Source organism: Gorilla gorilla, chromosome 3 (assembly GCF_029281585.2).
Source record: "Gorilla gorilla gorilla isolate KB3781 chromosome 3, NHGRI_mGorGor1-v2.1_pri, whole genome shotgun sequence".
Classification (NCBI taxonomy): Eukaryota; Metazoa; Chordata; class Mammalia; order Primates; family Hominidae; genus Gorilla; species Gorilla gorilla.
This window is the reverse complement of record NC_073227.2, coordinates 186,194,974-186,215,660: the sequence shown is the minus strand read 5'-3', so window position 1 is coordinate 186,215,660 and position 20,687 is coordinate 186,194,974. Positions and strand designations below refer to the sequence as shown.

The window sequence follows — 20,687 nt, the reverse complement described above, 5'->3', positions numbered from 1 at the left end:
CCCCCAGGTGAAATGAATATCCTTGAGAAAGAGAATCAGAATTTACACAACTTGAAATGCAAAGCACACAAAGGAGAAACTCAAGTTTCATTTCCTCTAAGCACAGCTTTTGTGCTCTGATTCCCGTGTGCTACAAAACCCACCCAAGGAAAAACAGCCCACTAAAAGGAGCTTCTCTCTCCAACTATATGAAAAGTGCAGGTGGCTGACAAAGGTAATCCAAAATGTGGAGAGACAAAAGACTACAACCAGAAGCAGTAGCTGCACAGAGAGGGAGGGAGGCAGGGAGGGAGAGAGGCAGGGAGGCAGGGAGGCTGAACGGACTGGCAGGGGTGAGGTATTATGTCACAGGAAATCAATCTAAAGGAAGGTGACAATCAAGAATGTTCAGTCTAGAACTACCAAAACTTCGCCATCCTAGGTAACCTCTTTCAACTCAGAAGACAAGGAAACTAATTTAGTGACAAATATTATGTTCACATCATAATTCCTATAGGCATTGAGTTGTAGGAAGAAACTAGTTTCCAAAAAAGCATTTGTTTCAGATAGTTTAATGTGTGCAAGCTCTTGCTGTGGAGGTCAAGTACAAAACTGTAGTGGCTAAAAATTCAGGGAACCTCCCACAAAGTGAAGACCGGGAGTAATTTACACAGACAATCAACAGGTCCTGAGTTTCTTTTTTTTCTCCTGGAATCCTTTCCTGAAGTAACTAGCTGAGTTTCTTAACTTCCAGTTGAAACATCACTGGCTGTCACTACACATACAGGATCACAAAGCTATAAAAAAAAGTGAACTTTAAAAAAAAAAAAAAAGGGAAACATCATTGCACACTGGGAAAAGAAAAATATCCTTACCTTCTCTTCTGAAGAAATGGTAAGTTTGTCACTTGAGATTAAGCTGCACACTTGTTCGATGCCAAGATTGAGAAATTCTTCACTAAGTACAACATCTGCAAAATGTTGCTCTGTTTGGGAATTAAAAAGAAAATCCACTAACATCAACATTCCATTATCATAGTTTCAAACTGCTTAAAAAAGGTTTCTCTTAATTTAATCTAACTTAAGAATGAGAAAACCAATTGCACACCTCCAGGCAAGAACTAACAAGACAAACCCAAACAAACTCAGAGACACCTGGGGATATACCTTCAGTGATTTGTTTATACAACAGCACAGTAGCAGTGCAAGGAGGGAAGCTGCCTTAATATACACGCACTTAGTTGAATCATTCTTGTTTTACATGGTGGTATTTTAGGCTTAAAAAAATCTATTCCTTATATGGTATGACACCATCAGTACTTAAATTTGTAAAACCTTTTGATTATATAAATCAGATAAAGAACATGATGTCATATTGTCATATCCTACATGTCATATCATGTGAAACATTAGAGGGTTGTTCCTTACGGAGTAAGGAAAAAAGCCCTGCTTTATTTGGAAACTAAAGAAATCTCAAATGCTAGCCAATCTGAATATATGACCAACATTTTTTTAAAAAGAGAGAATTGGGCTGGGCGCAGTGGCTCACGCCTGTAATCCCAGCACTTTGGGAGGCAGAGGCGGGTGGATCACGAGGTCAGGAGATCGAGACCATCCTGGCTAACACGGTGAAACCCCGTCTCTACTAAAAATACAAAAAAAAAAAAAAATTAGCCAGGCATGGTGGTGGACACCTGTAGTCCCAGTTACTCAGGAGGCTGAGGCAGGAGAATGGCATGAACCTGGGAGGCGAAGCTTGCAGTGAGCTGAGATCGCAGCACTGCACTCCAGCCTGGGTGACAGATAGAGCAAGACACTGTCTCAAAAAAAAAAAAAAAAACAGAGAATTGGTTTATGATATAGATAGCTCTGAATTCTAAATAAATAGTTTATTTCAAGATCAAATTCCAGGATTTTATGCCTCAACCCATTTCCAGAAACTTGTAAAATTAGTAATTCTTAAATACTTAAAAAATTTTTTTCCCTTGATTTCACAAATATGGCCACTCTTCCCAAGGGGAAAAAAGATCGCTTCTTGGCCTTTTGGCTAAGATCAAGTGTAGTATCTGTTCTTATCAGTTTAATATCCGATACGTCCTCCATCCAAGGGGGGAAAAGACAATCAGTGCAATGACCGAAAAACTTACAAAGAATGAATCTTTTATAAAATAACCTTTCTTGCAAATCTACCTCACAAGGGAATGTGGTGGTTTGGGCTGCGGATTCAGACATACCAGGGTTGAATCCCAGCTCTGCCATATGCTAGCTTGTACAACCTTGGGCAGTTAACGTAATTTCCCTAAGCCTTGGTTTCCTCATCTGTAAAATGAGGACAATAAAAATAAGATTGCTGTGAGGATTAAATAAGCTAGTGGTTTATAAAGCACCTAGAACTGTGTCTGTAGAGAGTAAGGATTCAAAAACTTAGCTCTTGTTAATATTATAAATTCTAAAGTAAAATTTTGCTAGAAAATCTAGGTTAATTTCTAGGTCATCACAATGAACCATATTTATTTCACCTTATAAAACCCTTATAAATAGAGTTTATAAAACTGTTTTATAAGGTGAAATAAAAGATTCATTTCAAATATGTATTTCAACATACCATAAAAAGGAACAGTTGGCTTCCCCTTCAATGACATTTGAAAAATAAAATCTGCATTTTCATAAATCTCATGAAAAACTATTCAATTTACAAAAGGTTGGCAGGGCATGGTGGCTCACGCCTGTAATCTCAGCACTCTGGGAGGCCAAGGTGGGCGGATTACCTGAGGTCAGGAGTCTGAGACCAGCCTGGACAATATGGCGAAACCCCGTCTCTACAAAAAATACAAAAAGTAGCCAGGCATGGTGGCACACACCTGTACTCCCAGCTACTTGGGAGGCTGAGGAGGCAGGATTGCTTGAACCTGGGAGGAGGAGGTTGCAGTAAGCCGAGATCACGCCACTGCACCCAAGCCTGGGCAACAGAGTAAGATTTTGTCTAAAAAAAAAAAAAAAAGTTCACCCCAAGATAACTATAAAAAAAACAAGCAGCTCTAAAATGTTTGTATTTACAAAATTTTTTGAAACTCAAAAATTTTTTGACACACAATTGTTTAAAACTCAGACTTGACAAAGCAAGGTATTGCACTGAAATAAATATGAAATTGAAGATGTAAATGACAAATACAGTTGGATCTCCATATCCACAACTTCTACATCTGCAGATTCAACCAACCGGTGGTTCAACCAACCTCAAATCAAAAATATTGGAAAAAAAATACAATAAAAAACAACTATAGCACATACACTATATTAGGTATTATAAATAATCTAGAGATTATTTAAAGTATATGGGACGCCGAGCACAGTGGCTCACATCTGTAATCCCAGCATGTTGAGAGGCTGAGGCAGGAGGACTGCCTAAGCAGAGGAGTTTGAGGCTGCAGTGAGCTAGGATCACACCACTGCTCTCCAGCCTGGGCAACTGGGTAACGGCTTGTCTGTTTAAAAAAAAAAATTAAAAATAAAGTATACGGGAGGATGTGAGTAGGCTGTATGCAAATACTACCCCATTTTATATAAGAGACTGGAGAATCCACGGATTTTGGTAACTGTTGGGGGTCCTAGAACCAATACCCCATGGATGTAGATACCAAGGGATGACCGTAGGTCGACACAACAGAATAGAGAGCCCAGAAAGAGACCCCACAAAAACATAGGCAACTGATCTGTGACAAAGAAGCAAAGCCAATTCAATAGAAAAAGAAGAGTCTTTTCAACAAATGATGTTGCAACAACTGAACATCCATATGCAAAACAGTAAATCTAGACACAGACTCCACTTCTCACAAAAATTAACTCAAAATGGATCAGCAACTTAAATGTAAAACACAAAACTTAGCTTCTAGAAGATAACAAAGGAGAAAATTTAACTAACCTTGGGTATGGCAATGACTTTTTAGATACAACATCAAAAGTATAATCCATGAAAAAAAAAATGGTTAAGTTGGACTTCATTAAAATTAACAACTTCTGCTCTGCTCTGCAAAGGATGCTCTTAAGAAATTAAAAGACAAGCCACAGACTGGGGGAAAATCTTTGCAAAACACGTATCTGATAAAGGACTGTTACCTAAAATATAAAAAGAGCACTTAAAGGTCAACGATAAGAAAATAAACAACTCAACTAAACAATGGGCAAAAAGATGTAAATGGACACTTCACCAAAGAAGACATATACAGATGGCAAATAAGCACATGGAAAGATGCTCAATATTACATGTCATTAGAGAACTGCATATTAAAACATCAATGAGATACCATTTACATATCTATCAGAATAGCTAAAATCCAAAACACTGACAACACCAATTCTGACAAGGATGTGGAATGACAGGAACTTTCATTCACTGCTGGTAGGAAATCAGTTTGGCAGTTTCTGCCAAAATCAAACAAACTCCACCCCCTGGGTTCAAGCGATTCTCCTGACTCAGCCTTCCGAGTAGCTGGGATTACAGCACCTGCCACCTCATCTAGCTAATTTTTGTATTTTTGGTAGAGACAGGGTTTCACCATGTTGGCTAGGCTGGTCTCAAACTCCTGACTCAGGTGAACCTCCAGGCTCAGCCTCCCAAAGTGCTGGGATTACAGGCATGAGCCATCACACCCAGCTGGATTATAGATTTTAAAAAGCCATCATGATTAATTGCAAAAGTACCTTCTATATCTAAAATATAATCCCAATAATTCCTGACTTTACCAGAAGTTTATATAAAAAAATTATACACTAAGAAAGTCTTCTTTATACACTAAGAAAAAAGGGAAAACTTTTTCAATAGTTGAGTTTGTTTTTTAAAGACTGAACATATTTAAACAAACAAACAAACAAACAAAAAACAAGGTTCTTTATATTAAAAGTTCCAAAGTAGGCCGGGCGCAGTGGCTCACGCCTGTAATACCAGAATCTTGGGAGGCTGAGGAGGGTGGGTCACTTGAGTCCAGGGGTTCAAGACCAGCCTGGCCAACATAGTAAAACACCATCTCTACAAAAAATTAGCTGGGCATGGTGGTGCATGTTTGTAGTCCCAACTACTTGGGAGACTAAGGTAGGAAGATCACCTGTGCCCAGGAGGTCAAGGCTACAGTGAGCCATGATCGTGCCACTATACTCCTGCCTGACAGAGTGAGACCCTGTCTCAAAAAAAAAAACAAATAAAAAAAGAGCTCTAAAATATTGAGAAATAAATTCATTTTAATGAAAAGCTGGCAAACAGCATATTAATTTAGAAACATTTATGAATACCAACTTGGAAATTCAAACAGAAAACACAGCAGCCACCGAACAAAAGAGAAGCTAACATAAATCTCTTTCTATCCATTATAAAAATATTTTCACCTTCAAATGTATGTCTACAGTGATTTTGGGTTAAGTTTCTTCTGTATATTTTAAATCTGAATCAAAGCAAGAGATTGCTGGCTGCCTTATGCTTTTCATGAGGGGAAAGAACTCTCCAGTGGTAACAAACATAACTGAGAGAACTTTTCCATACTGTGACTACATGTTATCTTAGTCTCCGCTTCACTGACCAGAAAAAAATGGACTTGCTAAAAAGCCACCTTGGTGGTGATTTTTTAAAAGTCAGCAATTACATAAATGTAGAAGGGCATTAGTAAACTCTATCTAAAACCAAGTCTGGGATCTAAATTCATTGTGTATTCTTTCCTAGTGTATCAAAGAAGGTTAAGACGGCAAGGAAAATAGTCAACTATTACAACTTTATTGACAAAACCATAACACAGCTGTCACTCAAACACCACCCCTTCACCACTTACCAAAAAAAAAAACCCAAAAATTAGCCTAAAGGAAAAGTGAAGAAGAAATGTTCAAATTAAAAGTAACTTTCATTGTGTACATATACATGTTTTTAAATACTTCTAATTCTCAAATACTTTTATTTTCTATTGAAACAATCCCTCCTCCTTAGAAAAATTTTTAAGTATTGATATCTAATGTTTACATTCTTATACTAAGCTTTCTTTGGAAAGGATGTGGTTAACATATATGGAGCATTACTAAAATATAGAGGGCACTATTTGGCAACATCTGGAGTAAATTAGTTTACTTTAGGGCCTGCCTTTCTTCTATTTATATTAACTGTATATTTCTTCAAGTGTTCTACAGTATTAACTGATAGGCAATTTAATGAGATTGTTGCTTGTAACACACTTCCTAAGGACCCAACACTTTACACAGTCAGGAAGCACTAGATGACTGTCAAAGTCACTCTAAGGCATGCATGGAAAATTCTATAGGAAGAAAGGCAAGAAGGCTAGTGCAGCTCACCTGTTATTTTATATGTTCTTGATGCAAATCACTATTAGTCTGTCTGGTGCTTAGTTCATGACATTAAACGCTCTTATATTACCACTAGTACTAATAAAAATGATATAACATGAACATTCCTTCCCTGGCCTCAAGCCACAAAACCATGAAGATCAAAGTTAAAAAAAAAAAAAAAGCAACAACCCTATTATGAAACAGTATGCTATTTCACACTGCTGGTGGGAGTATAAATCAGCACAATCTTTACAGAGAGCAATTTTGAAATCTCATCCTACAAATATACTTGACCACTCATGAAATGACACACTCTGAGTTATTCACTGTAGCACTGCTTTTAACAACTACAAAAGAGAGTTCATCAGTAGACACTAGTTTAAAACATAGTATATCCATACAATGGAATATTCTGCATCTGTAAAAATGAACAAGGAAGCTCATAATATGAAAAAAGCTTTAGGAAATACTGTCAGCTTAGAAAGGAAGCAGGACAGATGGGAGAATGCATTTTTTCAGTAGCTAGATTGTTTGTTCTATGAACCATGTGAATGGATTACTTATCCTCTCCATGCAAGAAAACAAAACAAAATCGAGAAACTAATAATAGTGATTATCTTTAGAGGGGAGAGAAATGAGGAACAAGGGTGAAAGGATGACTCTTTCAATGTATACCTTTCAAATATTTTTAAATCCTCATGTATATGGTAAAATGATCTTTGACAAGAGTGCCAAGACCACTCAATGGGAAAAGAACAATCTCTTCAACAAATTGTGCTAGGAAAACTAGACATCCACATAGAAAAGAATGAAGGTGGATCATATAAGCCATACACAAAAATTAATTCAAAATGGACTAAGGATCTAAATGAAAGACTCAAAACTATAAAATTCCTAGAAGTAAACACAGGGGGGAAAGTTTCGTGACACTGAATTTGTCAATGATTTCTTGGAAATGACACCAAAAGCTCAGGCAACGAAGACGAATGGGACTACATCAAAGTTAAAAGTTCAGTGCATCAAAGGACACAATAAAGAAAAAAGGCAACCTGTAGAAGAGAAGAAAATATTTGCAAGTCATGTATCTGACAAAGAGTTAATATCCAGAATATAAAAATATCTCCTACAACTCAACAACAACAAAAATCAAATAACCCAATTTAAAAACGAGCAAAGGACTGGAATAAACGTTTCTCCAAAGACGATACACAAATTGCCAATAAGCGTATGAACAGATGATAGATGTTCAACATCACTAATCATCAGAGAAAATACAACTCAAAACCACAATGAGATATTACCCCACACCCATTAGGGTGGCTACTAACAAACAAACAAACAAACCAGAAAATAACAATTGTTGGCAAAGATGTGAAGATACTAGAAACCTTGTGCACTGTTGGTAAGATTATAAAATAATGCAACTATTATTAAAAAAAAAGCATAGAGGTTACTCGAAAAATTAAAAGTAGAACTACCGTATGATCCAACAATCCCACTTTGGTGTATATATCCAAAAGAATGGAAAGCAGGGTCTTGAAGACATATTTGTACACCCATGTTCACAGAAGCATGACTCACAATAGCAAGAGGCAGAAGCAGGTATCTACTGATTAATGAATGGATAAATGAAATTGGTATATACATACACTATATATACATACAATTCCTTAAAAAGGAAGGAAATCCTGTCACAATGCATCATGGATGAAGCTTGAGAACATTATGCTAAGTGTAGTGAGCCACTCACAAAAATAAAAAAATACTGTATGATTCCACTAATATGAGGTATCTAAAGGAGTCAAATTTATAGAAACAGGAAGTATAATAATACTTGCCAGGGACAGTGGAAAGTGGAAAAGACAAGTCGTTTAAAAGGTACAGAGTTTCAGTTTTGCAAAATGAAGACGTTCTAGAGATCTGTTTCACAATAAAGCAAGTACTTACACATGACACTACTGAGTGGAACACTTAAAATGGCTAAGGTGGTAAATTTCACGTTATATGTTCCTTAACACAAATATTTTTAAAAGTTTATAACCATTTGAAAACACTGGTGATGAAAATTAAAAAACAAAAATAAAAACAAGCAACTAGATCCAACTACTTTCCTTCCCCAGTGAGAAAGGAAGTGTTGCTATAGACAGTCAATGCATGTCACTGTCTTGACTTCAGTGGACAAATACCTGCTCTGCTGAAAAAGAAAGATCACTGGGTTAACATCCCTATGTTTGGCCGCTGTCCTACCTTGTCAGCCTCCACACCAGACTTCTCAAGAGCAGATCTCAATTCTGAAGCCTCTGCGTGCTGATGCACACTCACATCTTTATATTATGGCATAGCCTCTGGCTCAATTTTACCTTGAAATAGTCCTTTGGAAGTCTTTTTCTTGGCATTAGTCCTTCTCAACCTCTCTGCTGATTTTAAGCTTAATGGCCTTCTCTACTGGTTAGGATTCTATATATTTTTCTACCCTTCTGACCACTGAATCTGCCTCCTTTACCTCCCTAAAACTAGGTATTACTATGGTCCTGCCTGCCTTCAGCCTCCTTTTGATTCTCCACTTGTTCTGTCTTAACTATCTAATGTATATTACTGTCCACAGTTGTCTTTATTACCCTAATATTGTTGCTCCCAGATCCAACCTCTCCCCCAAACCCCAATGTTTGAATTTCTAGCTGTCTGTTAGTCTCCATATGAATATGATCTAATCATCATGGCTCTTTTAAACAAGACAGAGCCACCCATACACCACGAAACCAGTACCACATACAAGCAGTCCTCTAAAACCTTCACATTAATTACTACCTTGGGCCACTTACCTTGGCCTGTTTTGAGCTCTGTGGTCTGACTTTTCATCATTGTGCATTTTTCCACTGATGCTATGCTTCACTCTTTGGCCTGATACTTTGATAAAGATTCTCTATGTCTGTTGATATTCCTCTCAACATAAATCAAGTTCTTCCTCTGGCCAAGCTGTCTTTGGCTACTGTTAAACATCTTGCCCAATCTAAGAACCTTTAAATTGATACTGCACTTCACTGCTGGCTCTCCCTCAAGCAAACAAGATGAGGATATACCTACGTTTCAAACCGTTTCAGTGACCTCCTCCAGACACCTGCTGGACCTCCCATGTTCCCTTTGTGTCCTAATGGCTTCACTCTGGTTCCAAGGATGAATGAAGTCTTAGTCACAGTCATTTTTGCCTCCCTCCCTCTCTTTTATTATGTGATTAAAAACATAAAATTTACCACCATAACCATTTTTAAGTGTAAAGTTTAACAGTGTTAAGTATATCCACACTGGGCCAGGCATGGCGGCTCATGCCTGTAATCCCAGCACTTTGGGAGGCCGAGGCAGGTGGAACACCTGAGGTCAAAAGTTCGATACCAGCCTGGCCAACATGATGAAACCCCATCTCTACTAAAAATACAAAAATTAACCAGGAATGGTGGCGGGAACCTGTAATCCCAGCTACTTGGGAGGCTGAGGCAGGAGAATTGCTTGAACCTGGGAGGCAGAGGTTGCAGTGAGCCTAGATTGCACCACTGCACTCTAACCTAGGGAACAAGAATGAAACTCCATCTCAAAAAAAGTAGTATATTCACACTGTTATGAAAAAGATCTAACATTTTCATCCTGCAAATACGAAATTCATTAAGTAACTACCCTTTCCCTCATCATCCCACTCTTTTTTAACCCCTAATGTGAATTATTTCATAAACCCTGTTAATTCTTTCTCAGTAATGCCATAAAAATAATAAGATTTAATGGTATAAGAGATCTGAAAGGTCACCTGACACAGCTTCTATAATATGTATTCATAACCTCAAAAATTTTCACAATAAATGGTTATCTGGCTGTAGTTTACACACATCAACAGATGGCAAGAGTCATATCATCCTTGAACACTGATAAGGTTTGGCTCTGTGTCCCCATCCAAATCTCATCTTGTAACTCCCATAATTCCCATGTGTTGTGGGAGGGACCTGGTGGGAGATAATTGAATTATGTGGGCAGGTCTTTCTCATGCTGTTCTCATGATAGTGAATGAGTCTCATGAGATCTGACGGTTTTAAAAATGGGAGTTTCCTTGCACAAGCTCTGTTTGCCTGCTGCCATCCATGTAAGATGTGACTTGCTTCTCCTTACATTCCACCATGATTGTGAGGCCTCCCCAGCCATGTGGAACTGTTAAGTCCAATAAACCTCTTTCTTTTGTAAATTGCCGAGTCTCAGATATGTCTTTATCAGCAGTGTGAAAATGAACCAGTACAGTAAATTGGTACCAGTAAAGTGGGGTGCTGCAGAAAAGATACCCAGAAATGCAGAAGCGACTTTGGAACTGAGTAACAGGCAGAGGTTGGAACAGTTTGGAGAGCTCAGAAGAAGATGACAGAAAAATGTGAGAAAGTTTAGCCCTAGAGATTTGTTGAATGGCTTTGACAAAAATGCTGATAATGATATGGACAATGAAATCCACACCGAGGTGGTGTCATATGGAGATGAGAAACTTGTTGGGAAATGGAGCAAAGGTGACTCTTGTTATGTTTTAGCAAAGAGACTGGCGGCATTTTGTCCCTGCCCTAGAGAACTGTGGAACTTTGAACTTGAGAGAGATGATTTAGGGTATCTAGTGGAAGAAATTTCTAAGCAGCAAAGCATTCAAGAGGTGACTTGGGTACTGTTAAAGGCATTCAGTTTCGAAAGGGAAACAGAGCATAAAAGTTTGGAAAATTTGCAGCCTGACAATACAACAGAAAAGAAAATCCCATTTTCTCAGGCAAAATCAAGACAGCTGCAGAAATTTGCATAAGTTACAAGGAGCTGACTGTTAATCACCAAGACAATGGGGAAAATGTCTCCAGGGCATGTCAGAGACCTTTGCAGCAGCCCCTTCCATCACAGGCCCAGAGGCCTAGGAGGAAAAAGTGGTTTCACAGGCCGGGCCCAGGGTCCCTGTGCTGTGTGCAGCCTAAGGACACGGTGCCCTGTGTCCCAGCCACTCCAGCCATGGCTGAAAGGGGCCAACATAGAGCTCAGGCCGTGGCCTCCAAGGGTGCAAGCCTCAAGCCTTGGCAGCTTCCACGTGGTGTTGAGCCTGTGAATACACAGAAGTCAAGAATTGAGGTCTGGTAACCTCCACCTCGATTTCAGATGTATGAAAATGCCTGTATGCCCAGGCAGAAGTTTGCTGCAGGGGCGGGGTCCTCATGGGGAACCTCTGCTAGGGCAGTGCAGAAGAGAAATGTGGGGTCAGAGCCCCCACACAGAATCCCTACTGGGGTACTGCCTAGTGGAGCTGTGAGAAGAGGGCTACCATCCTCCAGAACCCAGAATGGTATCACTGATAGCCTGCACCATGTGCCTGGAAAAGCCACAGACACTCAACACCAGCCCCTGAAGGCAGCCAGGAGGTAGGAGCTGCCCAAGACTGTGGGAACCTACATCTTGCATCAGTGTCACCTGGATGTGAGACATGGAGTCAAAGGAGATCATTCTGGAGCTTTAAGATTTGACTGCCCCACTGGATTTCAGACTTGCATGGGGCCAGTAGCCCCTTTGTTTTGGCCAATTTCTCCCATTTGGAATGGCTGTATTTACCCAATGCTTGTATCCCCATTGTATCTAAGAAGTAACTAACTTGCCTTTGATTTTACAGGCTCATAGGCGAAAGGGACTTGACTTGTCTGGGATGAGACTTTGGACTGTGGACCTCTGAGTTAATGCTGAAATGAGTTAAGACTTTGGGGGACTGTTGGGAAGGCATAATTGGTTTTGAAATGTGAGGATATGAGATTTGGGAGGGGCCAGAGGTGGAATGATATAGTTTGGTTCTGTGTCTCCACGAAATCTCATCTTGCAGCTCCCATAATTCCCATGTGTTGTGGGAGGGACCCAGTGGAAGATGACTGAATTATGGGGATGGGTCTTTCCCATGCTGTTCTCATGATAGTGAATAGGTATCATGAGATCTGATGGTTTTAAAAATGGGAGATTCCTTGTACAAGCTCTCTTTGCCTGCTGCCATCCACATAAGATATGACTTGCTCCTCCTTGCCTTTCACCATGATTGTGAGGTCTCCCCAGCCATGTGAAACTGTTAAGTCCAATAAACCTCTTTCTTTTGTAAATTGCCCAGTCTCGGATATGTCTTTATCAGCAGCATGGAAATGGACTAATACAAACACTTACTATTAGAAGTTCTTCTGTACGTTGCTCTAAAATCTTTTTCACTCTTATTTTGTAACACTGATAATTCTGCCACCACAATAAACAGAACAAGATTAATTAATCTGTCTCTTATGCAATTCCTCAAAATCTTACAGAGAGCATTATATGTTCCCAAATTATCCTTCAATGGTCTGTACAGTCCTATGTCCTTCAACCACTGCTTGCACAACATGATTTGGGGTCTTCATCATCACCCTGACTATAAATTCAGGGCTCTAGTGCATCAGTCTCTCTCAAAACACTGAACCGAAAAATAAACTCAATTTCATAGCTATGGTCTGATCTGGACAGAACAGAACAGGATAATCACCTTACACCTTTCTGGACACGATTACATAATTGGTTCCCACTGAATATACCATCAACTAAAAGCCTAACATCTTTGCATCAGTTTGGTTAATATAAGCCTAACACAACACAGCCAAAGTGAAAAATTCTTCCGTTTCAGTGAATGAATTCTTTTTCATCCTACTGTATCTCAGTAAGGTACAGTAAAAATCAACAGCTACTGCACACTTGCTGTAAATATGCACACACTAAAATGTACCTACAAAGAATTTACCTAAAATGTAATGCTCAAAGGCAGGTCATCTCAGAGTTTAATCTGTTTCCTCTACTTATACTCAGAGTTAGTTCCCATATCTATGATCTTGCTTCATTCACCTCCCCTCTGTGTTCATTGCCCTAGTTCTAACGCTATTACCAACCTCAATTATTGCTTCCAAACCTTTCACCCACATACTGACAGGTCATTTTGTTTATGGATCATAGCTTGTGACATCAGTAATTTACCTTCAGTAGTTCACCACTGGCCACTGAATAAAGCCCAACATAGTTATACTGACATTTAATCATCAGTTGCTTGTCTCTAAACAAATACCATAACTGCCATAGGGCACAATTCCAGGTAGTAAAGACTATGCCATCAATATGCTATATACGTTAAACACATAAACTACACACACATAATATATAATATACATATGAATCCTTCCATATATGTATATGGAATATACATTCCATTCCTTCCATAATGAAAATATATGCTCATTACTCTGTAAAGCAATTGAACTTTTCTGTTTCCCTCTAGGAAATAAAATAAGCTAATCATGAAATGAAAGACAGTCCCTAGAATTTGCCATACCAGGTCAAGAGAGAGCATCAGGGCTGGGCGCGGTGGCTCACGCCTGCAATCCTAGCACTTTGGGAGGCTGAGGCGGGTGGATCACGAGGTCAGGAGATCGAGACCATCCTGGCTAACACAGTGAACCCCTATCTCTACTAAAAATACAACAAATTAGCCAGGTGTGGTGGTGGGCGCCTGTAGTCCCAGCTACTCGGGAGGCTGAGGCAGGAGAATGGCGTGAACCCGGGAGGCAGCGCTCACAGTGAGCCGAGATCGCACCACTGCACTCCAGCCTGGGTGACAGAGCGAGACTCCATCTCAATAAAAAATGAAAAAAAAAAAAAAAAAAAAGAGAGAGAGAGCATCAGGTTAGGACCCTCATCCCAAATAAGTGTAATAAAATCAACAATATAAGTCTCAAGTGTTATTTGTTCTGTTTTGTATCCTGTAATAAGGTACAAAGTACCCTTTGTATTTGATTTCTAAACACCAAGCACCTTTTTGAACAAAATTAAAATGCCATGATGGGTCTCCACAATTCCTCTATACTCAATGCAAAGTCCCATTTGAGAAGTGAGGGCAAAAGTATGAATAACAATAGTCTCTGAGATCCACAAGCAGCTCATCCCTAACAGACAAAGTGTTTTTGGGAAAACAGAAATATCTCTGGTCTTCATTTTCCTAATTAATAAAATGAAAGTGTTAGACTAGATAACTGCTAAGATTTCCTATAACATTAATACTCTGTGATTCTTTGACTTTCAACACTATTAATCTTTAGGAGAAAAAAAAACCATGTATGTCTCCAGCAGTTCTATTAACATAAGGCAGTTTTAATGAAACCTGAAAACAGTTAACTCATGTAAGCTAGAAAAAATTCCTGTCAACAAGGCATAGCAGAGACTGCATGTAGTTTACTAAGGAATAAAGAGGACCATAATGAATGCATGAATATACAAATAATTAACTCTTTTAAGAAGCATCATTTGAGTTGGCATGACTTCAGCTAAAAAGTGCTGTGTATCAAGTGCTTTCACAGTTCTCCAAAGGAAGAATCTTCTGTATCAGTAAATTAACATTGCAATAGACCCTTGAATAATCAGCATCTATTCTTTGGCATGCATATCCCATGGCTAAGGCTAGCAATACGATTATCAAAACCACTCACTCAACACAAATTTCTTTCAAGAGGGTGGCATTCAAATCATGAGCTTATTCTAACCGATGTTTATTCCAAGCAGTGATTCCTCGCCTAAATTATAGAAAGGTGGGCAAATGATTGAAGTAAATTTTCTGTAGAAGAAACTGTTATAAAAACTGGTTTTACAGAGAATAACGCATATTCCAAATATACTTAATTAGGGTGTGAGTTTACTGTTACTGGACTATAAAGTTAGATTATAAGCAAAGGTTAAATTGTATTGAGCCTATTATCTATCACCCACAACAGTGTGGGCAATGCCAGGCACATAAAGAGGATAGCTTTGAAATGACTGACTACTGGGTCTAGGCTGAACGGCCAAGAGTTGGCTGGAAGAACAAGGGCCAAAGAGCACAGATATATCAAGAAATACAAGAGAATGAGAAGGCACACATCTAGTCCGAACCAAGGTAGGGACCCCAGAGTTCTAAATACCAGAAAGGTCCAACAGACCCTGGAACTGCAGTCTAAGGTGATGAATGGGCTTGTGGGGGGAAGATGATAGTCACAGGGAGCTATGAAGGAGTCTCACGTTAGCCAACAGTATAGATTCTGAAGGCGTTTATGGCAGGAGAAACAAAATACGCAGGGAAAGATAATCTCAGTGTTAAAGACAGATGTATGCCTGGAGGCCAAGAGAGAAAATGAGCTGCAGAGAGAACGCAGTAGCCTGCTAGCCAGCCAGTAAAGAAGTGAGGCTAGTTCAGCGGACTCGCGCGGCCTCGCTCTTTGGACTCGTCACCGGCCCCTCCCCCTCCCGCCGCCGTCACCCAGGAAACCGGCCGCAAACGCTGGCGGACCTGAAGCTGGTTTCATGGCAGCCTCAAAGAAGGCAGTTTTGGGGCCATTGGTGGGGGCAGTGGACCAGGGCACCAGTTCCACGCGCTTTTTGGTTTTCAATTCAAGAACAGCTGAACTACTTAGTCAATATCAAGTGGAAATAAAACAAGAGTTCCCAAGAGAAGGATGGGTGGAACAGGACCCTAAGGAAATTCTACATTCTGTCTATGAGGGTATAGAGAAAACATGTGAGAAACTTGGACAGCTCAATATTGGTATTTCCAACATAAAAGCTATTGGTGTCAGCAACCAGAGGGAAACCACCGTAGTTTGGGACAAGATAACTGGAGAGCCTCTCTACAATGCTGTGGTGTGGCTTGATCTAAGAACACAGTCTACCGTTGAGAGTCTTAGTAAAAGAATTCCAGGAAATAATAACTTTGTCAAGTCCAAGACAGGCCTTCCACTTAGCACTTACTTCAGTGCAGTGAAACTTCGCTGGCTCCTCGACAATGTGAGAAAAGTTCAAAAGGCCGTTGAAGAAAAACGAGCTCTTTTTGGGACTATTGATTCATGGCTTATTTGGAGTTTGACAGGAGGCGTCAATGGAGGTGTCCACTGTACAGATGTAACAAATGCAAGTAGGACTATGCTTTTCAACATTCATTCTTTGGAATGGGATAAACAACTCTGTGAATTTTTTGGAATTCCAATGGAAATTCTTCCACATGTTCGGAGTTCTTCTGAGATCTATGGCCTAATGAAAGCGGGGGCCTTGGAAGGTGTGCCAATATCTGGGTGTTTAGGGGACCAGTCTGCTGCACTGGTGGGACAAATGTGCTTCCAGATTGGACAAGCCAAAAATACGTATGGAACAGGATGTTTCTTACTATGTAATACAGGCCATAAGTGTGTATTTTCTGATCATGGCCTTCTCACCACAGTGGCTTACAAACTTGGCAGAGACAAACCGGTATATTATGCTTTGGAAGGTTCTGTAGCTATAGCTGGTGCTGTTATTCGCTGGCTAAGAGACAATCTTGGAATTATAAAGACCTCAGAAGAAATTGAAAAACTTGCTAAAGAAGTAGGTACTTCTTATGGCTGCTACTTCGTCCCAGCATTTTCGGGGTTATATGCACCTTATTGGGAGCCCAGTGCAAGAGGGATAATCTGTGGACTCACTCAATTCACCAATAAATGCCATATTGCTTTTGCTGCATTAGAAGCTGTTTGTTTCCAGACTCGAGAGATTTTGGATGCCATGAATCGAGACTGTGGAATTCCACTCAGTCATTTGCAGGTTGATGGAGGAATGACCAGCAACAAAATTCTTATGCAGCTACAAGCAGACATTCTGTATATTCCAGTAGTGAAGCCCTTGATGCCCGAAACCACTGCACTGGGTGCTGCCATGGCGGCAGGGGCTGCAGAAGGAGTCGACGTATGGAGTCTTGAACCTGAGGATTTGTCCGCTGTCACGATGGAGCGGTTTGAACCTCAGATTAATGCTGAGGAAAGTGAAATTCGTTATTCTACATGGAAGAAAGCTGTGATGAAGTCAATGGGTTGGGTTACAACTCAATCTCCAGAAAGTGGTGACCCTAGTGTCTTCTGTAGTCTGCCCTTGGGCTTTTTTATAGTGAGTAGCATGGCAATGTTAATCGGAGCAAGGTACATCTCAGGTATTCCATAAAACCTACCAACTCATGGATTCCCAAGATGTGAGCTTTTTACATAATGAAAGAACAACCCAGCAATTGTCTCTTAATGTGATGACACTATTCACAGACTTTGATTTTATTTATAAGCCACTTGCTGCGTGACCCTCCAAGTAGACCTGTGGCTTAAAATAAAGAAAATGCAGCAAAAAGAATGCTATAGAAATATTTGGTGTGTGTGTGTGTGTGTGTTGTTTTTTTTTAACATCCACAGTTAAGGTTGGGCCAGCTACCTTTGGGGCTGACCCCCTCCATTGCCATAACATCCTGCTCCATTCCCTCTAAGATGTACGAAGAATTCAGATCCTCACCATTGGAATCTTCCATCAAACATACTCAAACACTACTGGAACAGGACTTGAGTCTCTGCATGACATATACTTGACTAAAAGGTTATTACTAACCTGTTAAAAATGAGCAGCTCTTCACTTTTAACAGATACCCCAAAAGTCTTCTTTTCTACATTGTAGAAGACGGAAACACCTTCACTGAATGTTTGAATAGAAATATCTACTAAATTATTAAAATAGACATTTAGTGTTCTCATAGCTTGGATATTTTTCTGAAAAGTATTTGCCAAAACTGAAATCCTTCCAATATTTTCCATGGTCCCACTAATTATAATGACTTTCTGTCTGGATCTTATAGGAAAGGATACTTTCTTTTTTCTTCCATCTTTCCTTTTTATATTTTTTACTTTGTATGTATAACATATATGCCTATGTATTTTATACACTGAGGGTAGCCCATTTATAAATTAAGAGCACATTATATTCAGAAGGTTCTAACAGGGCTGGTCTTAAGTGAACCACTATGTATATAAATATGTTGGAAAACAGCTGTATACATTTTTGGGCAATGGTTATGCATAATATCTACCAGAATTTTTTTCTTAAACAGCCAACATTTAAAATTTATGTTTTATGTCCATAAAAGAAAATATACTTTATTGTGACTTCAACTATATTTCTTATCCCTTACATTTTTATTTAATTGTCTTAGCCTAAAAAAAGAAGAAACTGTGGAATACTACAGTAAATACTGTTTTCAAACACAAGCAATAATTCAAACAGTTTTCTTTTGAATTAATTTTAGACATATTTTGGATCCTATTGAGGGGATAAGAGGATGTCAAAAAAGTTAAATATCTAAGTAGAAAAAAATATAGAAATAAAGCCAAGAATCTCTTTCAGTTCAAATGTTATCAATTGTTAATAAGAAATTGCTATCTGGGATGACAAAATTATCTCTGCTTAGTATCTTATTATAACTGAAAAAAGGTTTATCATTATAAATGCCTTCCAACGAAACCAAGAATTTCTCAAAATATTTAATGTCACATATTATAAGTCACCTAATCTAGCTTCTTAACGTCAATTTTTAAAAATATCTTAAAATTACTTTGTTTTGTAGTAAACAGTGAAAAAAAAAAGTGAGGCTGATGGCAGTGAGAGCAATGGTCTGGAAGTGGTACCCTTCTACCTAGGTTCCCAGTGAGCTGTGGGGAGTGATCCCTTCGAGAAGTCTGCTCACGACATACAGGTTTGGGGGAAACACAAAGTTTCATTTATGACAAAGACAGAGGGGACACACATGAAAATACTTGCGCATATAAAAAAGTTTTGATCATTTTATAGGCCTAGTGGAAAGGACAGAAGCTGGACAGTGAGGGGTGCCTGAACAGGCCTGGGTAAAGTAGTTACTACCGCCGGGGCCTGGGATATATAAACTAATAACAGAGTTAAGAGCCAAATAATGGAAAATAAAATGAAAGCATATCAGTAACTGGAGGACTTCTTTTTTGTTGTTGTTATTGTTGAGATGGAGTCTCTCTGTCGCCCAGGCTACAGTGCAGTGGTGCGATCTCAGCTCATTGCAACCTCTGCCTCCTGAGTTAATGTTATTCGCCTGCCTCAGCCTCCCAAATAGCTGGGACTACAGGCACATGCCACCATGCCTGGCTCTTTTTTTTTTTTGTATTTTTAGTAGAGACCAGGTTTCACCATGTTGGCCAGGCTGGTCTCGAACTCCAGGCCTCAAGCAATCTGCCCATCTCAGCCTCCCAAAGTGCTGGGATTGCAGGTGTGGGCCACCATGCCCAGCTCTGAAGGAATTCTCCATAGGTAGTCCTGTTACTGACGAATGCTGAGTGCTTACCAAGCCCAGAATTTCAGCTACAGCTCTAGCTTGAAAATGGTAGTCAGGCTGGGTGTGGTAGCTCATGCCTGTAATCCAGACTCTGGGAAGCCAAGGCAGGAGGACTGCTTAAGGCCAGGAGTTCGAGCACAACCTGGGCAACACAGCAAGAGCCCGTCTCTATTTTAAAAAAGAAAAAGAAAATGATACCACGAACTTCCCCAAAGATCAGTTAGAACTAGTACTAAGTAGTTTCTCAAATTTTCAGTATGGGAAGTGGTGAGGTATAGGAATGACTAAAAATCTGAAACAATTTTTTTCCCCTTAAATGTGCTTGGCTATCAATAAGAAATACTGAATAAAATTCATATTTCAAGTTATAATTAAAATCCAATTTCCAAAGAGTCTTTTGCTAGAACTATTAAAATGCATCTAAACCGATGAGTTCAATTTTTATCTCCTCTATATTTTTGGCCTGCCAAAAATGCTAAAAATAAAGGTGCTAATGATTTGAGAAATGGTTAAAATATAGATACCACCCAACAAACATGAGAAGAGTCCACAAACCAGCACTCTCTGAATAAGTTAGTACACTTGGGGTTAACTGAGAAAAATTTCATTTTTAGACATGATACAAAAAATAATTTCATACAGCTTTTTAAGCTAAAATAAAATAAAATAAAATAAAATAAGTCTTTCAGGAGTGTAACGAAGGCTGACCATAGTCCAGAACACCATGCCTCAGCACGCAGGCCATTTAACCTGGGTGGTCTGGTCACACTGAGCTGTCACTCCACGCCTTGGAGAAGCAGGGTGGTCAGTGCAACAGGCTGTCACTGCCAGCGCCACGCTGCTGAAGCCACGAGAGCATCTCAGGGTGAGCAGCGAGGATTTCACATCCTCCCCTGCTCTCACTCTCTAACCTACCCATTTGGTTGCTCACATTTTTACTTTCCCTAAAGATACTGATGTTATTAAAAATAAGCATGAGTTCATGGAAGAGATCTCCATGGAACACTGTTAATTTTTTCATTATACCTGTACAATTTAATTTAATTATAATGTATTCTAGAAAGCTTGTTTCCAATGGGCAAGAGAAAGAAATGAAGCAGTTCTTACGTCCAGAATCTCCAGTGAGTTTTCAAAGGATAGGGAGTGCTCTTCCTTATTTTTTTATTTTTTTTTTTTTT

General features: G+C 39.3%; 2 protein-coding genes and 1 pseudogene across 8 annotated transcripts in view; 2 read left to right on the top strand and 1 right to left on the bottom strand.

Annotated features, from left to right (window-relative positions):
• The window catches only part of KLHL2 (kelch like family member 2), a 115,172-nt gene that overhangs the window by 27,789 nt on the left and 66,696 nt on the right, over positions 1-20,687 (bottom strand). For all 7 annotated transcript variants that reach the window (XR_010133531.1, XM_055384706.2, XM_055384708.2 and 4 more), the window contains one exon: positions 855-964. Coding sequence is in view for 6 of the 7 variants with exons in the window: in XM_055384706.2 (XP_055240681.1) it covers positions 855-964 (110 nt within the window). In the remaining variant the exon portion in view is untranslated. The remainder of the gene's footprint in view (positions 1-854; positions 965-20,687) is intronic.
• On the top strand, positions 2,006-2,125 carry LOC115934511 (uncharacterized; annotated as a pseudogene).
• GK3 (glycerol kinase 3) lies at positions 15,320-17,800 on the top strand. Its single transcript, XM_004040590.5, has one exon. It carries the CDS (start codon positions 15,675-15,677, stop codon positions 17,334-17,336), a length of 1,662 nt encoding a protein of 553 aa, XP_004040638.3. The 5' UTR covers positions 15,320-15,674; the 3' UTR covers positions 17,337-17,800.